Raw genomic sequence first — 20,957 nt, 5'->3', positions numbered from 1 at the left:
TAGTTTTTATTAATAGAGGGATCGAGTTCTGGAACCATGAGGTTATGCTACAGCTGTACAAAACTCTAATGCGGCCGCACTTGGAGTATTGTGTACAGTTCTGGTCATCGCATTACAAGAAGGATGTGGAAGCTTTGGAAAGGGTGTAGAAGGGTGGGTTAGTAAATTTGCAGACGACACTAAGGTCGGTGGAGCTGTGGATAGTGACAAAGGATGTTGTAGGTTAGAGAGAGACATAGATAAGCTGCAGAGCTGGGCTGAGAGGTGGCAAATGGAGTTTAATGCAGACAAGTGTGAGATGATTCACTTTGGTCAGAGTAACCGGAATGCAAAGTACTGGGCTAATGGGAAATGTTCATCCTGGAGTCCAGTTACCAGTGGTGTACCACAAGGGTCAGTGCTGGGTCCACTGCTGTTCATCATTTTTATAAATGACCTGGATGAGGGTGTAGAAGGGTGGGTTAGTAAATTTGCAGACGACACTAAGGTCGGTGGAGCTGTGGATAGTGACAAAGGATGTTGTAGGTTAGAGAGAGACATAGATAAGCTGCAGAGCTGGGCTGCAGCTAGGAGATTTACTAGGATGTTGCCTGGTATGGAGGGAAGGTCTTACGAGGAAAGGCTGAGGGACTTGAGGCTGTTTTTGTTAGAGAGAAGAAGGTTGAGAGGTGACTTAATAGAGACATATAAGATAATCAGAGGGTTAGATAGGGTGGACAGGGAGAGCCTTTTTCCAAGTATGGTGACGGCAAGCATGAGGGGGCATAGCTTTAAATTGAGGGGTGATAGATATAGGACAGATGTCAGAGGTAGTTTCTTCACTCAGAGTAGTAAGGGTCTGGAATGCTTTGGCTGCAACGGTAGTAGATTCGCCAACTTTAAGTACATTTAAGTCATCATTGGACAAGCATATGGACGTACATGGAATAGCGTAGGTTAGATGGGCTTCAGATTGGTATGACAGGTCGGCGCAACATCAAGGGCGAAAAGGCCTGTACTGCGCTGTAATGTTCTATGTTCTAAAACAATGATTTAACAACTCTTTATAAGATGGAGTCAGATTTTGACAAATTCTGAAGGAGTGGAGGTAGTTCCACAAAGATTATATATGATGTGGAGGTGCCGGTGTTGGATTGGGATGGACAAAGTTAAAAATCACACAACACCAGGTTATAGTCTAACAGGTTTATTTGGAAGCACTAGCTTTCAAAGTGCTGCTCCTTCATCAGGTGGTTGTGATTATATAATGGAACTCAGCAAAAAGATAAGGTAAAGTCGTCATAGTCTTACCAAACCATAGGGCTGCACTCTCATTAGAGAGAGATGGCTGGTAGCAGTTTAACATGAGGATCACAATGCTCAGACAAAGGGAGATGTTGAGAAGGAGACTCCTTCAGAGAAACCTCAGCTGGTGCAGGAATTGAACCCACACTGTTGGTATCACTCTGCATTATAAATCAGCTGGAATATGTGTGCAAACTTACATATGACAGTTATGAAAAGATGGGACTTATGATGTCAAAGCCAAGCTCGTGTCATAAAGTTTTGGAAGAGGTTTAAGGTGAGAGGCGAAAGATTTAAAAGGGACCTGAGTAGCAACTTTTTCACGGAGAGGATGGAATGAGCTGCTACAGGAAATGGTGGAGGCTGGTACAATTCCACCATTTAAAAGGCTTCTGGCTGGGTACATTAAGAGGAAGGGATTAGAGGGATATGGGCCAAATGCTGGAAAAAATGGGACGAGATCAGTTTAAGATACCTGGGGTTGGCACAGATGAGTGTGTCTCTGTGCTCTATAACTATGACTATAAAAACTGGGATGCCAAGATATAAGAGGAGAGGGAACATTGTCTGACCAGTCCACAATTAATTATTTGTCTGTGTGTCTAATCGAAGATCTGTGATTTTTTTAAAGAAGTAGAGCTGAGTGCAGTGTTTGTTTCCATCATTGGTTTTGCTTCTCTTTCCTGCTGTTTGTTCCATTTTCTGCTGCTGTTTCCCTTATTTTTCATTGCTGTTGTTCCTTTTCTGGCTGCCTTCCATTTAAGAGTGTTGTTATGATAGCAAGTGTGATTATGAGATTGAAAGCCCTGACAATCAAGATTAAAGGTTATAATTACAGCTTTCAGCCACTAGATGGCGGTCATGCTGAATAAGGAATGACAAAACACAAAGATTCTACTTCGGCCGTCAAATTAGAAACAGAAAATGGTGGAACTAACCAACTTTTGCATAAGTACAGTCTTCAAAGCATGCAAAACCCTTTTAAAGTATATTTCCAGCTGTATTTTATTTTAGAAAAGCTTTATAGATGTAGGGAGCATCAAACTACATTTTTGAAAGAAAATTTAAACTACAAGCACTTGGTTCTTAGCTAAAGAGAGAAAAGGATCAAAGGAGATAGTGTTCACTTTCTCAGCACAAGACTGTAACCTTCAGCCTTGCTTGTACTTGCAACTTTGCTGTAAGCATCTTTTTATTGGAAAAGTTAGATTTCAATCAGAAAGAAATTAGATGTCTTCTGTACACATAAACCGAATACTGAATATCTGAATTCCTTGATGACCAGGTCTGCTGTCCAGCTGATCTTCAATTAGGTTTCCAAAATATCTGCCAACATGATTTTGGAATATTCTTTATAAGTGGATAATACGGTTAACCATGATGTATTTATCACCTGCAACTGGTTATATTTACCTGAAACATCAATGCTTATGCTGTTTTATATCACTGATTTTTTTGACTAAGTGCAAGTTGTATCAAGTCTTTTTGAAGGGATTTTGCAGCAAGGCCTAGTAAATTCTCTGTATATATCTTACTAAACTCACCTCATTAATTACCTATCCCATCCTTATGGTGTCCTTTTCATCTAATTCCATCTTCACCTTACCATGCACTATTTCTGAAGCAACTTACTATTCAACAGATATCCACAGAATGATCAGCATTACTTGTACCCACCATCTTTGCACTTGATCAAGTATTGGAAATCTGGAGTTCTGATGAAGTGTCATTAGACTTATTTTATTTACTCGTGGGACATGGGCATTGCTGGCTGGCCAGCATTAACTTGAAACATTAACTCGAAACATTAACACTGCTTTCTCTCCACAGATGCTGCCAGATCTGCTGAGTTTCTCCAGCAATTTCTCTTTTTGTTCCAGACCTCTAGCGCCTTCAGTTCTTTGTTTTATTTATTATTTTGGAAATCTAGATTTGCCCCCTCCCTGGTAACATAATGGCACACTAATCCATGCTGGTTACAGCACATTGTTGGCATAGTTGACATTCCCTCACATTTTCAACCCCTAGTCTCACCACAGTCCCTGTTTAACCAACCACTGAATGTAGCCATCCTTAACTACACACTGTCTAAAGAGAGTGGGAAGGGAGAGCAATCAGAAATTTGAAAGAAGACTGGAAAGGCTAGTGGAGATCAGACAAGTCTGTAGAAGATCAAGGCTCCAGTCTGGTAGCACAACTGAGAATGAGGGAGGCATCAGAAAAATCAGGTTGAGGACAAGTTGGGGATGGAAGTCATGCCTTGAACAAATATTGAGGTTTAGGTTAGGAGGAGATTTGCTCTTGGTAGAGGGTCTAAGTACAAGATTGGGATCTGATCATAGGGGTTGGTTAGGGGTGAGCAGCAGTAATGGTAAATCATAGGGGATAGAGGCAGAGTCACCCCGATGGAAAAGCCAGGAAAAAAAAAATTGCCAAAACTGTTACAAACAATATAGCGGGGCAAGCCAATCAGCTCCTGAAACCTGCTTTGCCTTTCTAGATGATAGCTGTTCACTAACATCAATGCCACCTTCCTGCACAATCCCCATATTCTTTGATGCCATGAGCATCTTGAAATTTATCAATCTCCATCTTAAACTTATTCACCAATGAAGCTTCCCAGCCTTCTGGGGTAGTCAACACAAAAGAATCACCAACCTCAGGTGAAGAAATTCTACTGTATCCCATTCCTAAAAGGCTTGCTCCTTATTCCAAATCCCCGGGTCCTAGACCCACCTCCCACTCACCAAGGACAAACTTCAACTTCTGTCTTGTCCAACTCTAAGAAGTTTGCAAGTTTCAATGAAATCACCTTCCGTTCTCCTGAACTCTAGGGAATGCAGGCCTATTCTCCTTAGTCTCGGTTACAGGGCAGTCCTGCTATTCCAGGAATTAGTCTGATGAACATCTGTTGCACTCCTTCTCTGGCAAATATATATTTTCTTTGATAAGTGGAAAGTTATACTTGCCATAAAGATAATTGAAAAGTCAAAATCCATGGTGAAGTAGAACAATTAAAAGGTTTAAATTACATTCAAGGGAAAAATAATCCAATTTCAGAAAGATTAGTGATTGTATTTTCCTCAGTATATTTGTCAATAGGTGATGTAATGCTATAGTCTGCTTTTTTTATTCATAATTTAAACCAGTTTGTTAAAACATGGTTGATTTTGCCATGACTGAAGACATCACAAAGATATATAAACATGACTAATGATACAAGACCAATTGCCTGACAAATCCTATCACTATCATTGCTGATCAGCACTTCTGCAAGTACTGAATACAATGAGTTAAGGGATTCAATTGCAAAGTTAAATGGAGTTATACAGTGTTGCGATTGTGCTTATTATGATTTATGTTTTCTATTATAAAAATTTTAAACACAGTAAGTTAAAAATTATTAACTTGAAAGCAAATTTCTACAGTTGCTGGAAATCGGAAACATACACAGAGAATGCTGGAGCAACTTAATAGGTCTGGCAGAATCTGTGGAGTGTGAAGCAGAGCTAATGTTTCAATTCCAATGTGACTCCTCTTTATAATTATGGAATTAGTTCAAAACTTCAGCATTATTAATATGAATGATTACAAAATGCTCGTTAGATTTGTTTTGTACATTAAAAACAAGAAAATCAAATTCTATGTATAATTTACTACAGACTAATAGTTTACATTATGTCCCTTTAATCGTTCAGTTGCCTAAAACAAAAAAATCTTCAAACTGCACAGGTCACAAAGATCTCAGGCTCATTGCTTCGTGGAGTCAGTTGATTTCAGCTGGTTAGAAATTGACCTGCACAGGGACTACTGGTTTTATCAGGGGGAAATCAGCCAGTGTTCTTGCTGTTTTTTACGTATTGTGTCATTATCAAATAAGTAAGGGGACAACAAGTGTTATGACGATTTTCAAAGGTGGCAACACTTGAGGTCTGAATTTCTCAAGTTGTTTTCCTGCTCATTTGTCATTGCCTGATGACAAATCAGTAAAAATTATTTGAAAAAAAAAACTGCTCTACACAGCACATTAATCTGACTGTAAGCATTAGGCCTTTCAAATGTACGTTCAAATTCGATAACAGTATCATCAGCAGCAATGTTACCTGATTGATTACATCAGCAGTAAGTGATGGAAATTGTAGTTGACTGATTTAATAAAGTTTATGATAAGATAGTCAAAATGATGGATGAGGGGAGAGCAGATGCTTCTGCAACATGTGAAAATTTGCCAGTATATCTCGGCTCAGCAAAGTTGTTGCCCAGTATTTTGAAGTAGAAGTAGCAGCATGTGAAGAAAATTAGCAAAATAGTAAACAGAGATCAGGATTTTCAGGGGCATCAGCAGCATAGCCCACTGGCCAGAAAGGCAGAATCAATCTTGACTTCCATGGCCCTGGAGCAACAGGTATATTTTAGGTACAGAAGACAGTGATTTACTTGGAGTCTTGACTTCATCTCTGAGCTAAAATGTCTGCCTCCAGGCGCTGTCAGCCAATCAGACAGGTTGACTACCCTTCGTTTCCAGCAGTACCATCCACAGTACTATCGCCAATCCAGAGGACAGATTGATGGGGTCAGTTCTCACCCAGGCTAATCAGTCAGACCTGACTGAGATGTGGAGGTGGTGGAGAATCTGAAGGCAGGATGGGGGTCTTCCCAAGGATTGGAGTGGCCTTGTCTATTCAACATGGATCACATGGTGTCCAATGAGGGGAGTTCTGCAGTCTCTCCATGTGACAAGATGCCTGCTTATAAAATACCAAGGTGGGGAGAAGAGCCCATTATTTAGCCCTTTATTTGGCCTAAGGGTTGGCTGACTCTACTGCAGTAAATGTAATAAGATCAGTTGACTAATAGAATATGAGTTCTCTGATTGGGGCTGTTAATCTCATCAAATCAGGGAGCCCTGGCTGACAAATAAAAATAATGTGTCAGAGATTTGGCACTCTGAGAGCTGACTCTTAAGAGGCAGTATGAGAGACAAGGACTCTTCACGTGACTAGATGATGGGATGCAGGCCTATGTGGAGTTTTTTTGCCTACTGCTGGTAAAATCTGCACTTTCCCATTAACCCACCCACTCTTAAACCACATGCTATCTATTCACCCAGTGCCATGAAAGGACACAGACTCCTAGGCAGAGAGTGTGATGGGTACTTTTGTTTCAGATTGAAGGAACCCCAGGGTTCAGTACCACTGCTTTTGATTTATAATAGGATTAAAGGGCACAATTTTTAAATTTGCAGATGAAGAAAAACTAAGAAATGTAGTAAACAGTGAGGATGATAGTGATGGATTTCAAGGGGACACAGGCTGGTGAAATGGACTGACGCATAAAGTCACTCAATACAGGAAACGGAGATGTGATGTGTTTTGGTGGGAAAGGGAATGTAGCTAAACATTGTAATTTTGAAGATAAAAAAAGATTTTATTATTTGTAAGTGGCAGGACAGGTTAATAGGGCAGCTAAGTAAAACAAATGAAAAATGAAATGAAGTGGAGGTTAAAAAGGTCAGGCAGTTATCCTAAGCCTCTACATTAAGTACAATTTTGGCCCCAGTTGGTGTTCAATTCTGGCCAACAACATTGGGAACGAAATGAGGAGAATGTACCAAAGAGACTTAATAAAATATTTCCAGGGCTGATGGATTACATATTCATCAATGGACTGGAAAAGCTGAGGAATTATTCTTCTAGAAGTAGAGAGGGCTTCGAGGAGATTTGATTGACATTTTCAAAATCATGAAGAATTTAGATGGAGCAAATAAGGAGAAATGTTTTTGAGTGGCTGAAGGATTGGTAACTAGAAGACAAATTTAAAATAAAGAGACAAGTACTGTAGATGTTGCTGATCAGAAATAAGAACAGAAAGTGCTGGAAATATTCCACAAATCTGGCAATATTTGTACAGAGAATATTAATGTTAACATTTGCTCAGTATTGCCACTGTTTTTGTTCCAGACTTGAGGCAATTGGTTTAAAATCCAGAAGGAATAGCTGAAAAAGATTGCTTTTAAGTGTAATGAGTGGTTAAATTTTTGAATGTATTGTCCAATTGGATACAGGATACAGATGCAGTCGTTATCGTTAAAAGGGAATTGGGTGAATGTCTGAAAGAGAAAAGCTTGCAAGGATGATGGAGAAGTAGAACTAATTGCAATGTTCTTAACATTGGGCTGGACGATCTGCTTTGATGCTGTACTTTCCTATGATTCTTTCACAATATACAAAAGAACAAAGAACAAAGAAAATTTACAGCCCAGGAATAGGGCCTTTGGCCCTCCAAGCCTGAGCCGACACAGTACAGTTTGTTTCAGTCCCTAATACCTCTCCCAATATATCCTAGTATTCCACCATACAGAGGTTATGAGAGAGGGTCTTGTGACACAGTGGGTAGTGTTCTTGTCTTTGAGACTAAAGCTTCAAATTCGAGTCCCACTCCAAGATATTTTGGCCATGGAAGATGTCGCCAAAACATGATCTAATGGGTTGATTCCAGTTTACAGAAATCACTGGCAGGTGGTAACAGAAGGAGTTTCCCTTGGTGATGCAAAGGGGCCTCCCTATAGCCACAGTCTCTGGTGAAAAGTGAGCAACCTGGTCCAGGGAAAATTGGCCACAGAAAGAGATGGAAGCATGAGATCTATCTTCCTTGTGTCATTAGATGCTGCAAAGGATGTTTGAAAATAAAGAATTATACGAATTCCATCGAGGAAGTGAATTTTTCATTTCAGCAGGCGTGCTAAACATATAGGGGTTTGGAAACCCAAAATATAGATTGACAACCACCAGTGCACATAGTCAGTGAAGAGGTTATCTGATTGCTGAGTTATTACAAGGGACTACCTATTCCTGCCCCAGAGTATTCATGGAGCATGCTTGGTAAAATGCAGCAGTCAGGCTCAGGGCTTTGTTCATGAGTGCAAAACCTGGAGACTAATGAAGACAAAGATGGCATTTCTGAAAGCTAGTGCCACTATTAACTTTTTTTTAATGCAGGGACGTGGCACCAGGAAGCAGGGCATTAGCTTTTAACCACAAACATATTTGGCCAATGCTTTACAGAAGCCAGTAGAATGAGTGGTAGATTCTACTACCTTCCCTTTATATGTTACAAAGGCCACAGGAGGTTGCAAAGCAGCTGAGGCCTGTTTAGTATCTGTTTAAGGTCTTCTGAAAAACTATAAACCTTCACTACACAGTAATCATAATCTAACACTATGTTTTGAGATTTTATCAGCACAATAGGATTGCACATGCAATGTTCAGAGATTCTACCAAGAATGCACAGTGTTAACCCAAAATTTACTCCACACTTCTCATGGGAATTCTAATGACTTAATCTGAACAATATGTTGACTTCTAATGCACAGTTCACGTTCTCATAATACAAAGATATTAATACCAATTTCTGTATTGTGAATCTACTCTTCTTATTACTTACAAACATGCAAGGAGCAGGAGTGGTCCTTACAGTCCCTTGAACCTGCTCTGCTACTTCATATAATCACGGCTGATCTGATTGTAACCTTAAGTTTACCGTCCCATCTACCCCAAATCACCTGTCAATCTTTGTTTAACAAGAATCTAATCATATCTTGCCTCAGAAACAGTCAGACTCTCTTTCCAGTGCCTTTTCAGGAGTAAAGTTCCAGATTTCTGACCCTCTTCAAGAAAAGAAAAATGCTTCATCTCTGTTTTCAATTTTTAAATAATGTTCTGGATTCTCCCATATGATTCAATTAAGTCTCTTCCTCTTTGACAACTCCACCAAATAGCCTAACCTATCTAACCTTGACACGTACACAACCCACTAAACCGCGGCATTAGTCTGGTAAGCCTTAACTGAACTTCCTCTACTGAAGTTACACCTTTCTTTTAATAAGGCGACCAATACTGAGCGCAGTACTCAAAATGTGCTCTAACCAGTTCCCAATATACCAAAGGATAATTGCCCACTTCTGTATGAAATTCCTCTCACAATGTTTCGTAACATTCTATATGTTCTCCTAGCTACTTGCTATACCTATTTTCCGGCCTTTTGTAATTTATGTGCTAGGACACCCAGATCCCCCTACAGCTCAGTACCCTCCAATGTCTCACCATACAGTTAATACAGTTTTTTCATTCTTCCTAGCAAAATGAACAATTCCATGTTTTCCCACATCATATTCCATTTGACAGATCATTTGACAGAAGTTATAAGTCATTTGGAACTTCTTGTAACCTCCTTAAGCCCTTGTCATATCACTCATTATCCTACAAATGGTGATACCAAAGCACATGTGCATAATATGATTGAACTGCAATGATTTTCTTCAATATATTAGATTCATCAAAAGGTCTCACCTCTCCTTTTTCATTCCGGATTCTTCTGTTGAAGTCTTTGCCCTCCAAGCAGATGAAGTCCTCACCCGGATTAATGATGCCACATTTGATGGCAATGGCACGAGCTGTATTGATGTTGTCTCCTGTAACCATACGTACAGTAATACCAGCTCGTTGGCACTTTCTAATGGCTTCTGGAACCTGCACAACAAAAAGAAAATCAGGGAGCCTGACTATTTAATAATTTTGTCTATTGTACAAGTAAGCAATGTATTATTTCAAATATAAATACACAATATGGTAAAATGAAATAACTTTGGAACAATAATGAAATTGCTCACATAGATCAAATGAAGGTGTTCTAGAACTTTTGCCTGATGATTGCTACCTTTTTATTACATATTTTTAGGTATTTTAATATAAAAGCAAAATGCTATGAATGTTAGAAATCTTAAATAAGAACAGAAAATACCAGAAACAGTCAGTAAGATCTGTGGAGAGAGGAATAATATTAAAGTTTCAGGTTGCTGACTTTTTATTGCATGTTTTAATTTATAGGAACAACTAAAGGTTCCTATCTCCCTTATCTCACTCCAGATAGTTGGGTAACAACTTTACTATTCAAGCAGGTTTACTGCTCAGCAAACTAAATGGTATGCAACTGCTGATTATATTCTTTTCTCTACACCTCATAATAATGAGGTATATCTGTGTAACCTTACATTGTTATCACATTAATGTCTTCAGTAACTTTGTGGAATTAAACTATAATATCTTACAGTTCTATGTTTTTTGTTATAATGTAGAATAAACATGTTCATAAAATGTTATACTTGTTAACAAAATACAAAATTAGCAAGCTATGTTTCATTGATAATACTGTGATCTATTTAATGTTGTAAATTCACATTTTGTCTCAAGAATGTATTATGCTGGATTATACGTTGAAGGCAGACTTATTCTCTGCACACAGTGTAACAGGTGAAACTACCTGTGGTTCCATGTTATGGGTGACTGCCCCAGTCTGAGATCTGAGTTTGTAATGGTGTCAAGAGAGGTGCCAGCCACCTGGAGCACAGGAAGTTCATCACACTTGCACGGCTAAGCAGGAGAGGTGACCACTCCCCTTAGAAGTCCAAGAAGGTAGCATTCACTTCTCCATTGTATCCCTGTTAACATGGCCAACCTCTTTTGTTCTCGTACTGTATGTATTGTTCTCACACCTTTTGAAATTAGCCTCTGAGTCAGAGATTGTGGGCTTAAGTACCACTTTAGAATATACTCAAGTCTGACATTTCACTGGAGTACTGAAGGACTGATGCACTGTCAGAGTGATTGTCTTTCAGATAAGGAAATTAAATCAAGGGCCCTACCTGCCTTTTCAGTTGAATACAAAAGATCCGATGGCATTGTTCAAGAAGAGCAGAGCTTTTCTCAGCGTTCTGGCCAATTTTTTGTTATTGCTCCACCAATACCTAAAACAGACAATCTGGTCAGCTTTCATAGATGGACTTGGATCCACTGGAGCTCAGAAGAGTGAGAGGGAACATGATTCAGGGAGATAAGATTCTGAGTGGATTTGACAAAAGTGGAGAAGGAATTGGTTCTTCCTCTTGTTGCTTAATCCAGAACTATGGGGCACTGTTTAAAACTTTGAAATTGCTCTTTGTCCAATAGCTATGGGGAGATTTTATTTCGCACGATGGTTGGACGATGGTGCCTTAGAGGAGGTGTGGTGCAGTCATTGGATGTTTTCAAGGCTGTGGTGATATATTTTCATTAGACAATAGAATCAAAGGTTTATCGGGGATGTGAATTTGAAACACAGGCAGGTTAGTCATGGTTTTATTGAATGGCACAACAGGTCCCAGGGGCTGAATGGCCTACTCCTACTCCTAATTCAGATATTTGTATGTTTACAGGAGCTTGCTGTTGGGTATTGACAGTTATGTACCTATTGGAGGCTTCATTGTTTATAACGTGATTCGAGATATTCTGAAGTGGTGATAGGTGCTACAGAATGCAAATCTTCTTTTCTCCTTTGTATAATTATCTCATTCCTAAATATTGTGCTCTTGACCTCCCCGCCATTGCAAATTTCCATTTTATCCCTGAATTGTGCTGAACATTAATACTCAATTAACAATTCACACACCTCCACCCAACTCTCACTTCCCTCCAATACAGTTAATAATTCGTATATGGTATAGAGGCCTATATTTACTGACTGTGGCATCAAGAAGTTCTAGTAAAATGGAAGCTAGTGGGAATCAGGCAGAAAATTCTTCATTGCATGGAGTTGTACATAACACAAAGCAAGATAGTTATGGTTGTTGGAGGCCCATCATCTCAGCCCAGGGGACATCAATGCAGGAGTTTGTCAGCGTCTTAGACCCAACTGCCTTCAGCTCTTTCATCAATGATCTTCCTGTCATCCAAAACTCTGAAGTAGACAAGTTCACAATGATTGCACAATGTCCAAGTTCTTTGATAATGAAACATTCCATTCCCACTGCCACATGCTGGATAAAGGTTAGATTTGCACCAACTGTCAAGTGACATTCACACATACAAGTGACAACAGTGACTGTCTCTTAAAAGAGAGAATGTAGCCATCTTCACTTGACATTTTATAGCATTATCATTGCTGAATCCCCTACCATCAATATCTTAGGGTAAGCACTGACCAGAACTGAACTGGATAAACCACATAAATATTGCAGCTACAAAATCAGATCTGAGGCTGAGATTCTATGATGGGTGATTTGTCTCCTGAAACCACAAAGCCTTTTCCAAGACATACAAAGCAAAAACCAGGAATACGATGGAATTCTATTCACTTCAGTCCCAACAATACTCAAGAAGCTAGACACCATCCAGTAATCCATCCACCATTTTGGTTGCAAAGTGTACTGCCGACAAGATTCAATTCAAAAGCTCAACAATACTTTCCATACCTGAAACATTGAGCACAGGGGTAGCAGATGCAATGGGAACACTTCCATGTCTGCTCCAAGTCACGAATCACCCAAAATTGAAAACAAATTACCATTCACTATTCTTCAGTCAAAATCCTAGAACTCTCTTATTTACTGGCACTGTACATGAACTGCAACTGGTTAAGAAATAGCTCACCGCTATCTTTTTCAAGGGAAATAAGGATGGGAAATAAATGCTGTCCTTAGCAGCAACATTCATGCCATAAATAAATGAATTAAACCCAAGTACTCAGATAAGGACTTTTGACATGTACATAGCTGCAATCTGTCCCCCTTTATCCAGACTTCTATCACCAAGACCATTGACCAGTTCATTTGCTTCTTTCTTCTTTCTTTCATAATTCATGTCCTTATCCCTGCTGTCTTGTAGTTTCTGTCCAATAGTTCCCAATTAATTTGAGTCATCCTTCAAGCAATGATGTGTTAGCATGTAATATAAAAGGGACATCAAATTATTTTAAAGTATATAAAAGGTAAAAGTAAAGATAAAAGGAATAGCAAATCTAATTAGGCACTAAAATGGAAATCTTGTGAAGACAGGTACATGCTGCATGGATACTTTGTGTCTGACTGTCTTCACAGGAGAAGTGGATGATATTATGTTATAATTAATGTTGATATCATAAAGAGAAAAAGGCTTGGATTTTTGGTGTGTAGCAATGATGCCAGACCCACTTAAAAATGTCAACCAGAATCTGAGTGTGGGATTTCTGCTCCCATTTCCAGCACCTCTAGTTTTCAATGGGATACAATAAGAATGCAGGAAGAGAGCCTTCACCTTACAGTCCAGACCATTGCTGGGGGAGACGTCTCTGAGACATTCACAATTTTTGTTGAGTCAAATCAGCTTCTCCACGACTCTTCTCCAAGTGAGCCATCATCAAAATCCACATGATCACTTTCACAGTCCTCCAGTGTCTCTTAATTTACCATCTTACTGAACAATGTACTTTTACCATGTGTCTCAGCCAGGACCATGCATCTTTCATATCATCCTAGCCATTGAGTGTCAAAAGTTCAATAACAATGCCTTTGCATTCAAGAATTCTCTGAGAAAACCATTTCGCTTCACTGTTTCTACTGCTTTGAGCCCTTTAAGCACTTCTCTTTAGTTATGTCTTTGGTCTTCAGTCTACATTTACCAGCTTTTGGCTCTTTGTCTCCTAGCTTTTTGAGAAGGGATTGCATTACAAGGAGAAGTTATGTAAACTAGATACGCTTCGCTGGAAAAGAAAAGATTGGGTAGTGAAATAATTGCTGTCCTTTGGATTCTAAACGGATTATGTCATGCAGACAGATTTTGGTCACTTTGGTTAGAACATAGAACTACAATTGGGATATATTCAAACTACTTTAGTTAAACTCCAATCATAGATTGAACAGCGTTCAACATATTTAGAGGAAGCAATGGCTGTGTGGTCTTATTGCTAGATTATTAATCTAGAGAATCAGGTAATGGTCTGGGGCCTTGGATTCGAATCAAACCATGGCACATGGACTTCAATAAAAATCTCGAGTACTGATGATGATAATGATGAAACCATTGTTAGAAAAACCCTCTGGAAACTGCCATCCTCACCTGGTCTGAACTACACATGACTGGAGCAATAAATACTTAACTAGCCAGTGAAGTCTACAAACTAGTGACATCTTTGTTTATATATCTGTAACGTACTAGGGATATAGAGTCATAGAGTCATGCAGCACGGAAACAGACCTGTTGGTCCAAACAATCTTTGCCGACCAAGTTCCCAAATTTAAATAGTCCCACCTGCCTCTCAGCCCATATCCCTCCAAACCTTTCCTATTCATGTACTCATCCAAATGTTTTTTACAAGCTGTAACTGTACCATCATCCACCACTTCCCCTGGCAGTTTAATGCACACACTAACCACTTGCTGCATCAAAACGTTGCTCTTGATGTCCTTTTTAAATCTTTCTCCTCTTGCCTTCCCCCACCTTAGGGAAAAGATCTTTGCTATTCACTTTATTTTTGCTCCTCATGATTTTATAAACTTCTGTAAGGTCACCCCTCAACCTCCTTCAAGGAAAAAAAGTCCCAGCCTATTTTTATAACTGAAACCTTCCTTTCCTGGTAACATTCTGGTAAATCTTTTCTGAACCCTCTCCAGTTTAATATCCTTCCTATAACAGGGGGTCATCAGAACTAAAGACAGCACTCTAGAAGAGGGCCTCACTAATGTCCAATACAACTGCAACATGACTTCCCAACACCTAGACTCAAAGAACTGAGCAGTCAAGGCAAGCGTGCTAAACATCTTCTTAACCATCTTGTCTACATGTGATGGAAATTTCAAACAATTATGTACTTGAACCCCTAGGTCTTTGCTCAGGGCCATACCATTAATTGTATAAGTCCTGCCATTGCTTGTTTTCCCAAAATGCAACACCTCGTATTTATCCAAATTAATTTCCATCTGCTACTCCCTAGCCCATTGACCCAATTGATCAAGATCTCTTTATATTCTTAGATAACCTTCTTCACTGTCCACTATACCATCAGTTCTGGTGTGATCCACAAACGTACTAACTATGCCTCCTATATTCTCATCCAAATCATTTATATAAATTATGATTAACAGTGGACCCAGTATGGATCCCTGTAGAACACTGCTGGTCACTGGCCTCCAGTCTGAAAAACAATCCTCCACCATCCTCTATCTCCTACGGCAAATCTCTTCAGAGTACAACATTTTGAAAAAAAAATCAAATATTTGATAAAAATTATTCAGATCCTGAAATATGCTCCAGAAGTCAGAATAATTCATGGAATGACATATTCAGGGCATGCCAGCCATGATGTGGGAATCTGCAGTACACATAGTCTGTGCTGAACTTGTTCATGTATTGGCACAGCCATAACTTTAAGCCATCCTCTGGTAAACCTTATGATGTCAAAAATGCAGCAGCAGAATCACAAGGGTTTTATATAGGCTTAGCTCCCAGCAGAATGCTATTACATATGATTGAGTCTGACAGCCTTACCTAATTTGATTCTCATTTGGCAGGCAGAATCCTAATGGTTAGATTTACTGATGTGATGATGATGATGGCTACAAATACAAAGTAAAGAGAAGTGTAAGATTGAAATGCAACTGGAACAAGATTGTGTCAAGGTCTGCTCAAGTGAATGTCATGAATAATTAATTAAGACAACATTGCTATGTGATTTTTGTTTTGATGGAGCAGCCATTTACTGCACGGACTCACATACAGCTGCAAATTAAAGTTTGCTTAAATCAAAAGTTATCCTTGCAAACATTTGACGTGCCTCAAGTTATGTAGCTTTAAGCTTCTAACTTGTTTTAGAGTTGGAGATTACGCTTCCAATGTACTTCATTATCTATAAAACCCTTTGGGTTAGAGCCATAGAGATGTACAGCATGGAAACAGATCCTTCAGTCCATTCTGTCCATGCTGACCAGATATCCCAACCCAATCTAGTCCATCCTTGTAAATCTTTTCTGAACCCTTTCAAGTTTAATGACATCTTTCCGATAGGAAGGAGATCAGAATGGCACACAATATTCCAACAGTGGCCTAACCAATGTCCTTACAGCCGCAACATGACCTCCCAACTCCTGTACTCAATACTCTGACCAATAAAGGTCATTGAAGTCTACAGCACAGAAAAAAGGAGAAAGCGAGGACTGCAGATGCTGGAGATTAGAGGGTCGAAAAGTGTGGCGCTGGAAAAGCATAGCAGGTCAGGCAACATCCGAGGAACAGGGGAGTCAACATTCATCAGGAATTCCTGATGAAGGGCTAATGCCTGAAACATCGACTCTCCTGCTCCTCGGATGCTGCTGCGCCTTCCAGCACCACACTTTTCACCTCGAGCACAGAAGAAGGCTCGTTGTATTTGCACTCATCAAAACCAGCCACTTGTCTATTCTAATCCCACTTTCCAGCATTTGGCTCATGGACATGTATGCCTTGGCATCGCAAGTGTACATATAAACGGTTTAGAAATGTTGAGGGTTTCTGTCTCTATCACCTGCACAATGAGTTCCACAGATTGACCACCCTCTGGCTCAAGAAATTCCCCCTCAACTCAGTTCTTCTCTGTCCACTCTATCCAGGCCTCTCAGAATTCCGTAAGTTTCAATCAGGTCCCTCTCATCCTTCTAAACTCAATTGAATACACATTCAGAGTCCTCAACCATTCCTCAATTGACAAGCCCTTCATCCCTGGCATCCTTCTTGTAAACCTTCTCTGGATCGTCTCCAATGCCAACACATCCTTCCTTAGATATCGGCCCCAAACTGCTGATAATATTCCAAATGCAGTCTGACCGGAACCTTACACAGCCTCAGCAGTATATCACAGCAGGTCAGGCAGTATCCGTGGAGAGAGTGCAAGCTAACTATTTGAGTCTAGATGACCCTTTATCAGCTGTCTATGGATGCTGCCTGACCCGCTGTGATCTCCAGCAACTGTTGTTTTCAGTTCAGATTCCAGCATCTGCAGTAATTTGCCCCTACTCAGCAGTACATTTCTGCTCTTTAGTCAAGCCCTCTTGAAATGAATGCTAAGGCTGTTTTTACCTTTCTCACTTCCAACTGAACCTGCATGTTAACTTTAGCAGAATCCTGAAATTGGACTCCCAAGTCCCTTTGTGCTTCAGATTTCCAAACCCTTCTCCCATTATATAATAGTCTATGCCTCTATTCTTCATTCCAAAGTGCATAATCTCACACTTTCCCACGTTGTATTCCATCTGCCACTTCTTTGCCCATTCTCCGAGCCTGTCCAAGTCCTTCTGCTTCCACAACACTAGCTTTCCATCCAACTGTAAACTTAGCAACAATGCCATCAGTTCCAGTGTTGTCAGTAACTCTCTAGAGCTTCTGTTATTTTCAGCCCTCAGTATCTGGTCTCACATCCTGAGATCATGAAAGGTATAATTTTAAATGCAAATCTTTTTCCCATGTTCACTTTTGGCAATGATGAAGAAACTAATGATTAATGCTTGAAGTTGATTTGGTGGTCCTTGGCTCTGCAGCTCTACTACCTGATCAGATTAATAGGTACTATATGATACATTTCATTGACTATCAAAGCTTATTAAGTGATTTATCTGAAAAATGGACAAGACATATTTTATATTTTCTAATCATCCTGGAGCAGGTAGGACCTGAACCCGTACCTTTTAGCTCAGAGATAGGGACACACAAGAGCTCCCACAAGTTATGAAACATAGAACATCGAACACAGGAATGGGCCCTTTGGCCCACAATGTTCTGTTGAACATGACGCCAAGTTAAACTAATCCCTGCCCTTGGTCCGTATCCCTCCATCCCTAGCATATTCCTGCCCTTATCCACAAGTCCCTTAAAATCCCCTGTCATATCTGCCTCCACCATCATCCCAGGCTCCTACCACACTCTCTGTAAAAAACCTGCCTCTCACAATTTCTTAGAAATTTCCCTCCTCTCACTTTAAATGCCCCCTTGTATTTGATATTTCAACTCTGGGAAAAAAGATTTTCACCATCAACCCAAACTATACACCTCATAATTTTATAGATTTCTATCAAGTCTCTCCTCAGTCTCAAACGCTCCAGAGAAAACAACCTAAGGTTTTCTAGCCTCTTCCAATAGCTCCTGCCCTCTAACCCAGGCAGCATCCTGGTAATTTTTTTTTAAGTTTAAACAATTATTCTAATCAAAGGGCTTTTGCCCGAAACGTCGATTTCGCTGCTCCTTGGATGCTGCCTGAACTGCTGTGCTCTTCCAGCACCACTAATCCAGAATCTGTTCAGAGATGTTCTTAAACACCTCTGGAGCAGGTGGGACTTGAATCCAGGCCTCCTTGTTCAAGGGTATGGACATTACCATAAAGAGGGCCCTCTATTTTGTTTTTCAAAATTATTTTTATTCGACCCTTTATTCTGATCAACCTGTTCAGAGATGTTATTCCACACCTCTGGAGCAGGTGGGTTTTGAACTCAGACACCTGGGTCCAGGGGTAGGGATGTTATCACTGTGTCATAAGAGTGCCACCTATTTTTAATGAAGCAGCCTTTAGCAGCTTTACCTGGTTTTAAACTAGAGTTGTGAAGTGGGTTACTGGATTGGACATGCAGATGGAGAAACTCAACAGATTTGGCTGGACCTACGGCAAGAGAAACAGAGTATGATTCTTTTTGAGAACTTTACAAAGAGTAATAACGACCTGAAAACATTCACTCTGTTTCTCTCTCCACAAAAGCTGCGTGACCTGCTGAATTTCTCCAGCATTCTTTTGTTTGGTTCAGATGTGCAGCCTCTCCAGTATTTTGCTTTTATTCAACTAGAAAGAGAAGCAGATCTGGTAAGATTCAGTGGGGTCAGCTCATCGATAGAACTTGACTATGTTTATTGAGTGCCCCTGTAGTGTCAGCAATCAGAAACAAAAACAATGAAATCTAGAAAAGACATTGTTTTGAAGAGCACTGAAGTATAATCATTGCATCAGCTAAAGTGTTCACAAACCCGACCTGTGGATTCAATAATTTGAATGTTTCATTATTTACACATCCTTACGTCACTTCTTTGAAGTTACTATTGACATGTGCAGGATGCAGTTAGTGGGTAGAGACAAGAGCTGGGCAATAGTTTTAAAATTCACTTATAAATATATCATGTCTTTTAGTCCTTTACGCAGCTTCAAAAGCTGACAGATGTAATATGATGGAACCCATGAGAGATAGATAAAAGAGAGACAGTTGAATAATGCAACACTGAAACTGATTCTTCACCCACCTCTGCATATCCTCCACAGATTTATAAAGAATTTGCTTCTTTTTTCCCCTGTCTGCACATTTACCCAAAAGGCACGAGTCAGCAATTTGATGAAACACTTTCATTCTCCTAGATTGATGTAACTACAGCAGCATCCAGAGGTTCAGTACCACTCGGAGAGAAGCTGCCCCTTTCATTGACATCCCTTCCACTCATTAACAGCATCTTTACTATCACTGGAATACTGTTCCTGCCGGTGTTCTATAAGATCAGGCACCTTGCAGCAATTCACCAGGATTTCTTTTGGTAGCATCTCCCAGATTTACAACTGCCACTACCCAGGAGGTCAAGGGCATCACTGGAGCACTTTCAACTCACCATCTCGATTTTGACACGAATCGGTGTTCCCTCGTTATGACTTCGCCAAATTTTCAGACTCTGATCTGACAACGCTCTGGGAATACCTTCACCTTAATGGACTGAAGGGGATTGAACACAATCTTCTCAAGGGTAATTTGACCAGCGATACCCAGATCCCAAAAATGAAAATTTGAAAACAGCAAGTATCCTATCAAGATTGAACTACTTAACTTAAAACCAAATGCTGGCCTTGCAAATTCTATCTGATTTGTCTAAAATGTTTTTCTCTTTAACACATTCAATTTTTGTTCTGACTTTTAAATGACATAGGTTTTAAAGGGGCACTCACTCATTCTTGAAAAAATGATTTTTATTTTCTGAGGGGGATCGGGTAAAGTCATATGTTCATGTATCGTGTTCAGTGCCATGCATGATAGCATCCATAAATATGACCAGGATAATTTATAATGGAGCCTCAGTCATTTCTTGCCCAGTTCTATTAAGTTGGCAGAAGAATTTAAAATTCTGTGGTTAATAATTCACACAGGGAATGGTTGGAGGATGTTGCCTTGTATGTTCTCTGCTTCAAACCGTGAGGCCAGAAATATTGACATTTCATACAAAGATGAGGAAACAGTTTTCCCCTCATAGGGCTTTGGGATTCCCCTTCTCAAAAGACAATGGATGCAGAAGTATAAATATTTTGAAGACATGGCAAATAGGTTCTGGATGATCAATGGGATGAAAGATATTCAGGGGTATGGATGAATACAGAGTTGAGGTTGAAAGTAGATCAGCCATGATCTTATTGAATTGCTGAGCAGGCTCAAATGGCCAAGTGGCTGACTGTTTTTCCTTGTTTATATGTTCAACATGGGATTTTACTTTCACTGCCAGGGTGAATCTCTAGAATTGTGCAGCAACTGCACGAGCTGGATTGTACAGCAGGCAGCAGCCAAAGCTACTCAAGTAGCAGGGATAGGCTAAAAGTCCAATTGTCTTGCAACTTGCTATTTTGCTGTCAGAGTTTGGAGGAGCTCACTCAGGCTGCACGGATAGTTGGGATCACACCTATGGAAGCATTGTGCCATCCATAAAGGGTTGCTCACATTCAGGCAGATGGAATCATCTACAGATGCAGCGTAGGCAGAGACCTGAAGATCATGTGGTTGAACGACTGGTCAGGCCACCCCTGGTTTAATGAGACGCCACTTCAGGTCCTCCTCAAAGTTTCTGTGG

At 40.0% G+C, this 20,957-nt stretch overlaps 1 protein-coding gene across 17 annotated transcripts in view; it reads right to left on the bottom strand.

Moving 5' to 3' along the window:
- atp2b2 (ATPase plasma membrane Ca2+ transporting 2) overlaps positions 1 to 20,957 on the bottom strand; it is an 838,415-nt gene that overhangs the window by 67,057 nt on the left and 750,401 nt on the right. For all 17 annotated transcript variants that reach the window (XM_087994228.1, XM_087994235.1, XM_087994236.1 and 14 more), the window contains one exon: positions 9,633 to 9,812. In XM_087994228.1, coding sequence (XP_087850354.1) covers positions 9,633 to 9,812 — 180 coding nt within the window. The remainder of the gene's footprint in view (positions 1 to 9,632; positions 9,813 to 20,957) is intronic.

The sequence above is a fragment of the Chiloscyllium plagiosum genome, unplaced genomic scaffold (genome assembly GCF_037043375.1).
Source record: "Chiloscyllium plagiosum isolate Xiang-an unplaced genomic scaffold, Cpla_swu_hap1 HiC_scaffold_14, whole genome shotgun sequence".
Classification (NCBI taxonomy): domain Eukaryota; kingdom Metazoa; phylum Chordata; class Chondrichthyes; order Orectolobiformes; family Hemiscylliidae; genus Chiloscyllium; species Chiloscyllium plagiosum.
This window is presented reverse-complemented; position numbering and strand designations above follow the sequence as displayed.